This window comes from Vollenhovia emeryi, unplaced genomic scaffold (genome assembly GCF_000949405.1).
Source record: "Vollenhovia emeryi isolate VEMERY1.0 unplaced genomic scaffold, V.emery_V1.0 DF939151.1, whole genome shotgun sequence".
NCBI classification, from domain to species: Eukaryota; Metazoa; Arthropoda; class Insecta; order Hymenoptera; family Formicidae; genus Vollenhovia; species Vollenhovia emeryi.
This window is the reverse complement of record NW_011967215.1, coordinates 154329-168756: the sequence shown is the minus strand read 5'-3', so window position 1 is coordinate 168756 and position 14428 is coordinate 154329. Positions and strand designations below refer to the sequence as shown.

Here is a 14428-nt window from a genome sequence, read left to right as displayed (position 1 = left end):
TTTCATCTTTTTCTATATTATTATTGTGAGAAGAGACAGAGAGTCGACTAATCTCTTGTTAACAATTAACTAGAAAATGAAAAACCGGGTCTAAGCCTTTTATCTAAGAGCCTGTGACAGTGTATGTATAATTCTTTTTATTATAGTCGTAATTATCATAGGGACAAATTTCTCTCTTCATCTTTATATCAATTTTGTTTACTGTACACCCAGAGAAACGATTTATTTAAGTTAAACAAATGAGATACATTAAAATCACATTTGTTTGAATCTACTAAAGTTTTATTCATTTCTACTGAAATGTTTGCTAGATTTGAAGAGATGGATATGAATTCTCTTAGAGAATCTCCAGTCTCAATCAAATAAAATTTTGGTTAAGATAAAGAGATCATTTCTTTGAAATTAAATAAAAGTTTAACTAGGTCAAAATTCAAAGAAAATTTGTTTAATTTTAAAGAAACCTTTTTCTGGGTGCTTGCGTAATATAAAACTAACGATTGCCCCTGAGGTGTTACAGGAGTAGCGAGGCAATACATGCGTACCGCAATCAATAATGTGCGACGTAATAAAAGATAATAAGAACCAATACATTTCTCGGTTATCGATGAGCATCTGCGTCTTCAGCTTAGCTGAGCCAAATTCGCACGTATATAGCGCATGGCTTTTTAAGTATACTTTCCGAAAGTTTTACGTGTATTCTCTGTATTCGTCGAGCGATTCACCTCGCATTACTTGTTTCCTTGTAATTTGTATTCCTGTTGCCTTTAGTCCAACTATCCGCATTGCCCGAGTTGTTCTTATGTTACTTGCATTCCCGAAGTATTGTATTCTCGAGATAGTTTCGATTCTTGATGTTGGAGTATCGAAGAAGTATAAATGAACGGAAGAAGAGATGCGAAAGAATATATTTCTCTACGTAGAACAGAAGCTGAATAACATGCAAATCAAAATTCTATATGACGAGATTAAATTTTCATTGATATCAAAATGGGTGATACTATTTAAAATTATTGTTACGTTACAATATTTAATTTTTTATTGTACGTTTCATTAAATTTACGCTCCAACGATTCGTCACAATTGTAACGTGCAACGGTTGCATGATGGCAAAAAATTATTAAAGGATAACAACAATTATTCTACAAAAAATTAATAACATTTAACGCGTAAAAGTTAATGGTGAAATTTGTTGGTTTAAAGTTTGTTACGTTTCATTTTTTCAATTTAATCGGTAAGCTTTTAAATAATCGCAGCGACAAAATTATTTGCATCCGTACTTAAACGTGCGTGTTTTTTCAAAATCTGTTGGCTGCTCTGTGCTACCATTTTGTTATCAAGTTACGACAAATGCATTAACGGTACAATTATCACAATCTACGGCTTCGAAATTCAGACATTAAAACCGGGGATTCTTTCCGTCTAAGATATAATCGTCAAGTCACTGCAACTTTTCATGTCGTAAAGAAATCTCGAGAAGATCGGCAGTCAGAGATCCGCCATATTCGTGATTGGATTGACAAGTACGTGGAGACGCGAGTAAATCTTTAAGCCCATCGCAACATTTCTAAGAGCACTGTAGATTTCGTGCCTTGATTCTGCACTCCTCGCACGCCCTGCCACAGTTTCTGTCCGTGACACACAGTGCCGTACGTCCTGGAGGATAAGGAGACAGAGAGACGAGAGAGCAAGAGAAAGAGAAAGAGAGAGAGAGAGAGGGGGGCTAAGTGAGAGAGAAAGAGAGAAGGGGTGCGGAGGGGCAGGAGGAGAGAGGGAGGAGAGAGTAGGGGGAGAGAGGTTTCCCTCATCACACACACGTATACATGTGTGCGCGCGCGTGTGCGTACGCGCTTCTGAACGAACGTGTGTCGACGTCCTCCACCGTGGGGTGAGTGTGCGGGGCGCGTTGGTGTGCGCGGCCCCCGTACGTGTCTGCGTCCGTGGACCCTCTGCGCGCTTCCATCGTCACAGGGGGTGGATCGGAAGCGCGCATGCTCCTACGGCCGAGAATCTCCCCAGTCAGGGTAAATCTGCCACCGAAACAAGACGTGGTGCGTGCCGTCATGCTATATACAATGTCGCGTACGCGTACGGTCGACGTGACGATTTCTTAAAATAGCGCGGGGTGACAGCTCGCGGGCCGGGAGACTCGGCATGGAGAGTCGCGGCGGGTGGAGTTTCGCGTTGACGGTCGAAACGTAGCCGGCGCGGAGGTGGAGGACGAGAGAGAAAGACGGGAAAGGAGATTTAAAAAAAGAAAAGAAAGGGGGGAGAACGCGGTTTCGAGCGATGAGACGTTGGTCATAAGAAAGGGGTGGATTGCGACGAGCGTGAAATTGTGTGGCGGAAGCAGTTATGCGGTGAACGGAGAACATTTGTACGACCGGACCGCTGGCTGCGCGATCTCGAGCGATCTCGAGCGGAGCGACGGGACGAAGACGAGGGTACGGAAGTTACTTTCGAGCCGGGCGAATCGCGCGCGATCGATCGGTCGCGACGAATTCGATCTGGCGGCGCGCAGTGTCGATCGCTGGTGCTTCATCGTTGCCGCCCTGACAGATTGGAGAACCAAGTGAAAGATAAAAAGAGACGGAAGTGTTATCAAGACGGAAGTGTCATCAAGACGGAAGTGTTGTCGAGGCGGAAATGTTATCGTATCTCGCCGTGCATCGTGTGACTCCGCGATAATCTTGAATTTTCGGGACGTTGCCGAGGCGGATCGCGCACGTACGCGCGACGGAAGTCGGGACCGCCCTACGACGGGGATTCCCCGATTGGCAACCCCGAAAAACCGCCGAGGTCGCCGCGCGGTCCTTTCAACCGGAAGATTTAAACCGACGAGTGGAAGGAGCGCGAAGATCCCAGCGAGGACCCCGCGGAAGCGGAGCGGACGAGGAGGATATAGGTGGAAAGTTTGAACGGAGCACGCGGCACGTCGCCCGTCGAAAGTTTCGCCATAATCATTTCCGTGCGCGTTATCGCTTACGTGGCGACCGCAGGAAGTAGACGACAAACCGAAGTGCGGGAAATCGCGCGTCGCTTTCTTACGGGGAACCTGGACCGCCGTGCCCGTCGCGATAATTGATCCCTTCAGGTGGATCGAAATCCTCGGATTAATCGCGGCCGAATCGCCGCTCGCCTCGCTCCAGCCGCGGACCCGGGCCACGCCGAGATCGTGCGTCAATAATCGGCGTGATAAGACCTGGTGTCGCCTGGTGGGATATGTCAGTGAGTGGATGGTGGTGGTTAACGATCTCGCTGAGGAGGATGTGAATCGTTTCAGTATCAAAGTGTAAGCGTCTCCCGAAACAGTCGCGGAAATGGCTCTGAGATGGCAAGCGAGGCTCTCAATTGCTGCCATACTCTTCATGTGCACGGAAGGTAATTGCTTTGCCGCTCTCTAATCATCCTGCATGAACCGTGTCTGCGAACGAGGAAATGGGATGGCGTGCCTTCGCGGCGTTAGGCTGCCGTGCGGGAAAATCATGAAAAAGTACTTTGAATTGTGAAGAAGAAATGAGACGAAATATCGTGGAATTCTTATTAATGTGCTCGACGGTCGAATTTTCTCAGCGCGCTTCATGCAGCTTCCAGTGTGCAGCCTCGCAAACTCGTCAATGCCATTTACCGACGAAAAAACATTATTGTACAACTAACATAAGCTCTTTCGGCTGGTTTTCCGACAGTTTTCACAAAAATGCTGAAGCAGCGCTGATACGTTTATGCGATTTATAATTCTGACACGTTCGGATTTTTTATCGTCGATCTTCTTACGGGGAGAGAAATTTATGAATTTGTTTCGCAAACGGTTACTTGGAGATACTTGTCAGCGATTGTAACTAATTTGTCGCTTACAAAATGCGTCTGCAATACCAATATTGTCGCGGGAGAGAACAGGAGCGATGATAATAAGAGATGAGGAATAGGCTTTTAGTATAAGAGGCGTACACGCATACGCGAAGCAGCGAAGCGGTACCTCATGACACAGATAAAATCTCATCTACTACCGTCCGCGATAATTAAGATTCAGTTTAATTACGTTAATTGCAACGCGACATTCGCTGCTCGAAGAGGAAGAGATTTACGGCTGCTGTTCTAGTCAAAGAGTAAGCGAGGTACGGGAAAGAAGCGTGGAGATTTATGGCTTATGTTTGCGCTTCGTAAACGCAGAGGAAGTCGATTGTTTGCCGTGTGCCTGCGATATTCATACAATTCCTTCACCGCGTATGGTCGACGTAAACTGAAAGAGAAAGATGATTTATAATTTGAGCCTTCAATTACAGACGGGCGTCTGGAAACGGGCGAGTTCGCTGGAGAATCCCGCGTCATGTAACTTTTCCCCGATACATTTAGGTACATTTTTAAATAGCCATCTGTGCATACATTTAAATGAAACTTAAACGAGATGTTTTCAATATGCGTGAAAGCAGAGTTTTCGGTTCGTACTGTGCAAATTGTAATTTTCCTTAAAATAACAAATTCCTTTTGAGAAGCAATTATATTTGTATATTTAACTAGGACCTAATGAAAAATGTTGTAAGAGCGGAAACGGAATCTTTAATTTGCGATATAGATGAAGATTTCATGTAGAAGCAAAGTTACCCCGTATTTTTGCATTGTCAATAACTAAGCGAGATAGGAACTCGCGATAAACACGATGTTTAATGGGACGATAATAAGAAATTAATCGCAAAATTTAAGTACCAAGTTTATTAAAATATAGAATTTCTTGTAAAATGAGGCAAAGAATGAAGAGAATATAATACGCTTAATTTTATGAAAATACACATCCACAGCTACATGTGTATATTATGCATTACATAATCGCTTAACGAGGATGAGATTATTAATCAAACTCAACGCTTTAATGAGATGTTTTAATAGCGTTTTGAATTAAATAGTTCAGAAGATAAAATCTGTTGATATCGGACAGAAAATGTTCAATTATTTACCTATCGAGTTACACGCGTATGACCACGTTTTATAATAAAAAATAAAGGTAAAAAGTAGTCCAAACATTTCATACGCTATGAAGTTATAATATTTAACACGCGTAATACATATGTAGCAATAAATCGATGAAAATAAATAAATAAGTATATGCACGCATACGTATATAAGCAAAGCAAACGCGTTTTCAAATAGAAACTTTGATGTAAAATGCGGACATTTTTACAATCACATCAGTTGCGTAGCTCTAACGTTATTTAGTTGTTACGCATTATCTAACATTCGATATATTGCTTCATGCAGATAAGATAATTAGTGCTCGCTAGATGAAGCGGCAAACGTAATAAAACTATATATAGTCCTCGTCGTTTCCTCGATTAATTAAAGTGATTAATGAATTGTTTCGTAAGGATAGGGAGATATGATTTGTAACGTAAATGAAGATAATAAGACAGCGCCAAGTATCTTGAAGACATATATTATTATCAAGTGTAACTCTAAAAACTCGAGATTTTCGCTTCTGAGGGAAATGCTGAGCTTGAAAAAGCTCTTTAAATGTTTCACTTTTAATTTCATCTTTTCGACAATAATAATAATTTAATATCAGGCGCTTTTTTTTTGTAAACTTATAATCAGCCGAACTTTTCAGAAAAAGAAACCAAGGGGACTAGTCATGTAGAAATATAAAAAGTAAAATGCTAACTTTACAGAAATACGTGGGTCTGTTCTTTTCAGAGCTGCAATAGTTGAGAGTTTATCTTTCTCTTTTCAACGTAGAGGGAAGTCTGTATATTGAAAAGTAGCGCAGCCCAGGTTCGATGAAAAAGAATAGACACTACTGTAAATTCCCGGATACAAACGCTCGTGTGCCTATTTCTAACTTAAATTTTACCTTTTGCTATTTCACCGTTTAAACAGGAGAGCCAAATGATTGCCGCAGGAATTCAACGTAGACGTTAATAAACTAGTTAACATGCCGCGCGACGTTTATCGTGCGCGAGAAATATCGGGATCACGTACTATAACCTACGCCGACCTGTCGTGGCGCAAGGGTGGTCGCAGGGAATAACGGAATGGTACTTGGCGGCGTGAAAGGAGTTACTCAATTGAATCCATGGTATCGGGCGATAAAATGGTACAGCTAATGGAATTACCGGGGCGCGCTTGCATGCGTGCGACGCAAATTTATCGCATGTATTATTCATAACTCGGCCCAAGTCGGCCAGTGCCAGCGATGGTGTTCGCACGCAAGTAAAACGTTTCTCCTTCCGAATATGTATGCGTGTATCGATTTGGTAGATGAGGGATGACACGCGGTATCGATCATTGGCGATGTTACATGGCTACGTGGTAAAAAACGTCAGCCGGTGCAGCCTCCGCCGGGTTGAATTCGTGGATGGACTCGTTGTCGTCGTCGTCGTCGTCGTCGTCCTCGTCCTCGTCCTCGTCGTTGGCATCGTCGTCGTCGTCGTGCCGTTATATTTCATAGCCTTGCTTCACACCTCGTTTGCGCCATTGTCGTTCTAGACGAACAACTTTCGCAATTTCATTCGGCGCCACGGACTGCGACAAGGACTTCGCGCGCGAACTTGGTCCAGGTAAATTAAACGCTTGTCTCCGCTCGTGCGATGCCTAACTCGGCGATCTTCAGCTGCCCAAGGGCCTCGGAAATTCAAGCAATTACCGTCGCTTCGGGCGCGAGATGATAAAAAGTGCCGGTCGTCACGGGAGAAGGGTAGCGTTTATTGAAATAGGCCGAGGGGGCGGGCGTGTCGAGAGAACGCGATGTCGGGAGTTTAACGCGTGGCAGGGATTAAAAGTGGTAATAATTTCGGGCCCCGATTTCCGATGGATATGGCAGACGGGTGTTTTCAATGCGCGAATAAATACAGAAACAATTTTCATGCGTTTACAGTTTGTAGATAGTGTGTCCAAAACTGACAACGGTACACCGATTTTGGAATATAATACTTGGTCTGGAACAATAGTTCGTAAACTATATATTCGTCTGCATGGCGTATTTTTGCCCCTGGTTTTCAAACATTCATTTATCGCGCATTCGCAAATATTAACGTCAGCCATGACAGAAATAACATTCTAGATACGCATCGTATTTCATATCCTCCATTACACCTATGAATTTATTGGAATCGATTTTCTCGTAAAAATATCACGCACTCACGGTGCAAATGATTCGTCGGTTATAAACGGTAAAAATTTTTCGTCTTCGTGGCAAGTTTTTCATAAATTTTTACAAATCAAAGTGCAAGCAATTGGACGAAACAAACGCAAAATCTTATTTTTATTAAATATTGATTCCTCTTCTTATCTCTCTAAAGAGAATCTAAATGTCCTGTAGTCGTTTTATAGTCAAATTTTATAGTCAAATTTTAATTTCAAGTTAGAAAGTAGATTTCAATTAAGAAGAAAATTGGAATTAGAAATACGTCAACCACGAAAGTTCATGAAACATTACAATTTGTTTTCACATTCTTTATGTGCATTTTGCGACAATGGCATGTCAAATCAGACTTGTTTTAAAGCTTAATAGCTTTTCTTCTTTATAAAACGTTAAATCTGCACTTTCGCGTTACAATCTTGGAACTTTCTCTTCGCGGATCTAAACGGGCTAAAACATGCTAATTGGCTAAGACGCTGCGAGATAGTCATCGTCGGCAAAGGTGCTTCGCGTTGAATCTCACGTTATTATAGGATCAAGTCAAGTTAATCTTCTGGAAACGCACCCGTGGTTTAACAGATTTACGCCCAGCAAACAGGAGATTTTTCAGGAGATTTTCAGATTTTCGCGAAAAGACTGCTAAAAGGAACCAAGGAAGTTCCATCGGGAGACTCGAAATATAGCCGCGAAAAAGTATGTAGAGGCTTCTCAAAAACCTTACACGCGACTTAAGCTTTAGGACCATAAACACTTTACAGTTGAAAACGTTTTAAAAAGGAAAATAACAGAATGCAAAAATTAAGTCGTTTAATGCTTCAAAAATCATATTGATGCTTTTAATATTACAACAAGTACACACGTAAATTTTTATTTTTACTTGGAAAGTTTTGCACAATGTTCTATTTATTTCTCGCGAGAGGCGTTTTATTAAAAAAAACCAACAATAGAAGTCATGCAGTCTTATTGCTTTTTATACTCGGATATTCGGAACGCAACCATTTTCTGCTTCATTCCTTACGAAACTCTTATAGAGATTCGGAACTTTCATCGTTGTTAGCTAAATGCATACCAAGAGTCTCCACAAAATGTTTGCATTATCATTTTCACAGAGCTTTACGAAGCTTACAAAAACTTTCCGACATTTTTAGAGTCAGCAGATACCTTAGATAAACTTTTGAATTTCTTGCAGTTTTCTTTCTATTTTCCTCTCTTTTCCTATTTCAATGCGCTACTATTCCAAAGTGGAGCGCGCTTTATTATGAGCATTCTCGGAATATTTGCTTACTCGCTCTCGCAATTTTCGTGCATCCCGTGTGAGTTAAAAACAAATTAGAACGCGTGCCAAAGTACGACATATTTTCGTTTACGTATACACAACAGAAATGTCGGCGATGTAATTGCCACTTGACGCCAAGGTTTATCTCTAAAGAGATGAACCGATTATCTCGAAAGAGGAGAACTGCGATATTTTCCTTATTGCGTCAACAGCGAAACGCTCATTCGTTCGACTGACAAGTTATTCTCGGATTATTGACGGATTCGCACGCGAGGGGTTATCATGGAAAGACGTGAGATAATGTGTTGACGCGACGTCACAATGTTAAGATTAAATTTACAGGGTAAGTTTACAGAATAAACCGCGGTGATACTAGTCGTTAATAATACGCGGTATAATAATGTAGCGATATTTATTTTCCCTCCGCGTGCGAGACGTATCGTGACATGTCGCGCGATAGGGCGATCGCTCTCGCACGCACAGGCACCCACTTTATACGAGCGCGCTAATTAGCGTATAACAATATATTCTACAAACAAAGCGACTTTACTTAATCGTCATCTCAATACGACGCGGATACAATGACGGGGTAGCTGTAGACGTTGAGCTATAGACTGATCGCATTCGCCTCGAACGATAATGGCCGTCGCGAACGCGAGTCGTTGACCCGCAGTACTTGAACCTGCAATGGAAGCAGCGTGCGTGCGGCTTATCAGCGGATACGAGGGCGCGTGAGCAAAGGGAAGAAAAATTCTCTTCCACCGTGAAATGCGGGGCGAGCACCGATTCGCGACGCGTCGACACGGCCTAGGTGCGTCAGCGTTGAGAAAATGAGCATCGCGATTCTCTTTATATGCCGCGTACGAGATCTTAAATTGAGTTGCTTAATTTGAGACCGAAAAGCCTAATCCTACTATGAAACTTTGAAAATTACTTCGCAAATATTTTAAAATTCATCTGTAATTAATATTGTAAAATTTAACTTTTAAAATAAAACTTTGCATTTGCTATCAAATATTAGAGAAATCGTATAAAGTAATTTTTTCACATTAATTTCAACTTCAATATGCATATAATGCATGGATTTTAATACATTAAGAGACTCGTTGACATTTAACAGATATAGGTTGTCTATGTTTCATCTTATGCTCCATCGTTTTGTCTCTATCTTGGGTTTTATTTACTTTGTAATTGTTACATAATGTTTACATAATTACTTTTTAGAAGAATTATTCTTGTATGAGAGGAGAAAAATTTTATCTTTATTCTTGTGGATAAAATTTCGTTCTAATTAACAAATTACAACAGTAACGATGTCTAATATAAACTAAAGTCATAATTACGTTATTAATAATGAATTTAAAAAGTTTAACTTAACTAAAATTTAATTAAAAATTTTAATTGTTATTATATTATGCAACAGCTTTTATTTTTATAATTATATATGAATTATACTTTTATGATTATATTTTATAACTTAATAATTATTCGTGTAAGTGAAACGTTCCATGAATTACCGTTTCAATTTTAATGAAAAAATTGAAAAAATTTGAGATCGTTTCAAAATATGAATTCTTGTACTTTTCATTAATAAATCTCCAATGTGAATAACTTAAGTATTACAAAGGGAAAAGAGTTTTTTATCAAATAAATTTGTTACGAGAAGAAAAGAAAAAGCACAAAGAAATATGATACTAAAAATTGGGAATTTGCAGTGAACAACTCGCTAAGAAAATGCCGGATAAAATGAATAAAGAAAATGACATTAAAATTAAGCTCGTAAGTCGTGGGATTCTTGTACATTCATGGGGATTAGCTTCACCAGACGAGGCTATGTATCGGATTTCTCATGTAAGCTGAATCGTCGGAAAAATGTTCATGTAAATTATTCCTTTAACGCTCACACAAGTTCGCGATCTTGCCAATATTACCGTAATCGAAATTGCTACCGACATCAGTTATCGATGAGCGACACATATTCCTCTAGATCAATACGACTCCGAATAGAAATATCCACCCAGGTATTATAGATTATAATGTAGACTATTTCTATATTTATGAAGCACTTCTAAGCTTTTGCAATTGCATAAAAGATAGCATTTTAAATTATATAAAATTATACAAATGTATATTCTAAGGCAAAATACTATTTTACCGTAATGATAGAACTTTGCAAGATACATTACGTAACCCTCGATTCTCTCATAAACCGTATTTTGCAAGGCGTCATTTATATCCTCAAAAAAAAACTGTCACGCGAGAGATTACCGTCCTAAAATCGTGCTTCAAAGTGATTATCTGTTGCCGCGGGTGCGGCGCGTCGTGTCGCGTCGCGACGCAGCCTAGATATTATCGCGAGATGGATCGCGGACAGTGAAACACCGCAGAAAATTACGCGAAATATCCTGCGGGCACACCGGCCTTCCACGGCGAATCTACGGCGCCCCATCAGTGCTGTCACGTTATATCACGTGTCTCTGTCCCAATGGGGAATGATTATTATGAGGTCACTTGGCGGGGTACGCGTTTGCAAGCGTAATACGTTTCGGACTGTCTCGCAGAAGTGTGAAACTTTTGGTTCTCGTCTTATCATACCGACTTGTCGTCGCCGCGCACGTTCTGTAAAATATGGCCCCGGCATCGCACTCCGCGCCTTTTCTATTTCGGCGATAAATCGAGATTTCCTCGCGTCGCCGCTGTTCGAAGTATCGCGATTCTGATCTCGGAAGTATCGGATCTCGCTAGAGTTTTCTCGTTATAGCAGCGCGCGACGCTCCCCGCGTATCTTAGTGATATTGAATTTTAATGAGTGAGAAGGAGAGTCGAGAAATGTAAAGACAGTGCCTTTTATTAATCTGAAATGGACATTTTTTTCGCAATAATGTGACGATTATTATTTTTAATATTTAAAATACAATTCAATCTCTTTAATGAAATTGATATTAAAATAAAATTGGATAAAATTAATTGCATAAAAGCGAGATTTTATATTCCATTTGCACTTTCGTAACTTAATTAGCGAAATGTTTTCCGCTCGACAATTTTCGATACGCGAATTACCTATAAATATTACATATTTCCATAATGAAGAATCCATCTCCTACCACCGAATTCTCTGTAAGAAATTTGCTGCACAATTATGAAAGAATCTATCGGTGCTACAGAGATAATTATGCTCGAGATAACTCGTTAGCACTTTAATTATTAGCGCAGGTCATATTAGCGATCTCCGTTCAGATACATATGTGCACAATTTGTTACAAATACGTAAGTTTTGCAACAAGATAGTTATTATTACAATCAATTATTGTACAATTAACCAACATACTCCTTGTTGCTCTTCATTTTGTAAATTTCATCTCGGAGCTAGACGAGTGACCTCTTCCACGGTGGCATCGGTATTTTTAGATGTTATCGAAAAAGCATCGAATATCTAAAGTGGGACACGTAAAGTTGATTAGTACTGTTAATTTCACACAAACAATACACGGCCACCGCGCAAACAAACGGAAATTTATCTGGGGTAACGTAGATGCAAAAACTAATTTGATTGCAATTTCAATAATACCTATCGCGTGCAAGTGCTCGCCTGAATCGACATTTTCCATGTACTTTGCGTAGATAAAACATTATTTGGAAATTAATGTCACTTAATGCGTTTATTTGCGCTCGTTCAGCAAGTACGTCGAATAAAATTTGTCTCTTGTGCGTAGAAAATCTATGGATCGTTATTGCGTGTAGCTGTACGGGTTTCGATTAAACGAGCGGTATAAGTTTAGCTACGAAAATAGGTATAATGAGAATAATTAAGCAGCTCCAGTTTAGATAAAGACATTTCTATCACTTCACCTCGGCGCTTTGAAGAAGTCTGCTATTCTGTCGTTAGAAGTTTGCGCAAATGAGAAAGGTTATTCCTCGCGCGATCGAGGCGAAACTTTATTAATTAAGTACTACTAGTAAAGCTGTTGAAGAGGTTATTTCTGAAGTTTAAAGTGGTATCCTATTTATATAAATTCATGAGATCGCCATGAAATTCATGGATAGACTAAAGATAATAATTTATTCATCTCGAGTCCCGCCTAGTAGCACTGAAAGTAAATAATATGGAAAGGATTGGTTTCGACTTTCTTTATTTCATTAAAAAATTATTGTAACAATAAAAGATTTTTACTTCAATGTCGAATATGCGAAAGATGTGATATAATAAAAGTAAATTTTGCAATATTTTATCATTATTTCGGATTTTTGCAATTAAAATATTTTTAATAATAAATTGATAAAAAAGATTAAATTTTGGTACATAGTATTACAATTTTTAAAACAATATATTCGGGGTTTTCTCTGTTTAAGTGTTTTTTGACACTGCCTATCTCGTATAATTAAAAAATTAATTTAAAAATTAATTAAAAACTGAACCAACTCGTAAAATCGCGTAATATTTGGACTTTGACCGAAAATCAAAATTCTCTATGGATTGTATGGAATCTCATTTCGTTTGCAGTCGTGCAGATAACAAAAGATCTTTTCGCATAAGTTTCGCAACGCGTTCCCGCACTCATATGCCGCAGTCAATCGACCGACTTTTCGCAGCTGCTTCCGGCAAAGATGCAACATCGCTCCCGATCGATGTATTCGATAAATTTAAATTTCGCCACGTTACCATTGTAGCGAGATATAAATCTCGACGCGCGATGAGTTTGGATTAAGTGGAGCGGAAATCATTTCGCGACGCGGAATGCCGCTGAATCCGGCGTAATCTCTGGAAGAATCGTCTTTTTTCCTTGCCGCGCGGCACTGTCGGATCTTAATGGAAACTCGGGAGTCTTGCACGGGGCGAAAATAATTACCGGGCACTTTATTCTTATTCAAGCTCCACCCCGGCCGATCCGTGCGCTACGGGCCCCTCAAAAAGGGAGATCCGGCCGCGGTAACGAAGGCACCGCGCCCGAGGGCATTCCGCCGAGACGAGGAACTACGGGTCCCGCGAACTTAGCCCGAGCTCACTCGTTTTATTATTGCGAAAAGTTATTTCAAGGTTCGTCATACTTTCCAGGAGCGGGCGCGCGGCGCGGTGGCGAGATAAAATGATTCCGGGATGGAGTCTGGCAGGTGAACTCTCGAGATTGACGGCGCACCTGCCAGCTACTCCGGGAAGTTCGCTCGGAAAGTAACACCGTTAGTTTGCCCGAGCGGCTCGAGTTGCGCTCAATTGACTCGATATCACAGCGAAAAGATTACGGTTGGCGCAACGTTACGCCGCGAGAAAATAAACGGAGACGACGCTCTCGCGAAATAAGCTCTCGCGTGAGACGGAACCATCCCGGGATCGGCTTTTAATCCTCTTAAATCTCGAAAGACCGACGTACCCCGGGGACGCCATTAGGGATTGTTTTCTTATTATAGCCGCGCGCTACTTGCGTGCTTCGCAATTTTTCGCCGAGAGAATCCCGCGTCGCTTACAGAGCGCGGGCGATTTTATTAAGAAGCGGGGTTTGTTACGCGCCGCGAGTAATTAAATTTTCATTTCGGACAACGTCGGGAAAGACAAAAGAATATTTCGCGATAATGCGGCCTCGCGATAAATGTATGTTCCCTGCAATCCACCTGTATTAAGGACCGTCTACATTGGAAGTAAACAGTAAGAAGTAAGAAAACCTAAGCATAACCTTTACTTATCAGTGTAAAACCTAGTAAAGTACAGGCATAATTTCTTAAAATATTTATAGCATTGAACATGATAATCTCTTTAGGTTGCCAGTAATAAATAACAATGGATAAGTTTAGTCGACCTTAACTGGCAGGTGTTTAATAAATTAAAAATAATATATATACAGGGTGAGTTATAACATTTGTCCACGAGCTCGTGAGAAGGTAGAACGGATCGAGATGAACAGAAAAGTCCTGAAACATTTTGCAATTTTCGCAATAGTTAACGAGAAAAAAATTATCGAAAATCGTCGTCTTTGCCCTGCCCACTGTCCAATTCGAGCGCGTAGCGAGATGTGACCGCCCGGCGATCGATATTG

General features: G+C 40.6%; 1 protein-coding gene across 6 annotated transcripts in view; it reads left to right on the top strand.

The window, feature by feature from the left end:
• The first annotated feature begins 2020 nt into the window (after window positions 1-2020).
• Window positions 2021-14428, top strand: part of LOC105565492 (peroxidasin-like) — a 56730-nt gene continuing 44322 nt past the window's right edge. For all 6 annotated transcript variants that reach the window (XM_012018744.1, XM_012018742.1, XM_012018740.1 and 3 more), the window contains exon 1: window positions 2021-3378. In XM_012018744.1, the coding sequence (XP_011874134.1) occupies window positions 3318-3378 (61 nt within the window). In that variant the 5' untranslated portion in view covers window positions 2021-3317. The remainder of the gene's footprint in view (window positions 3379-14428) is intronic.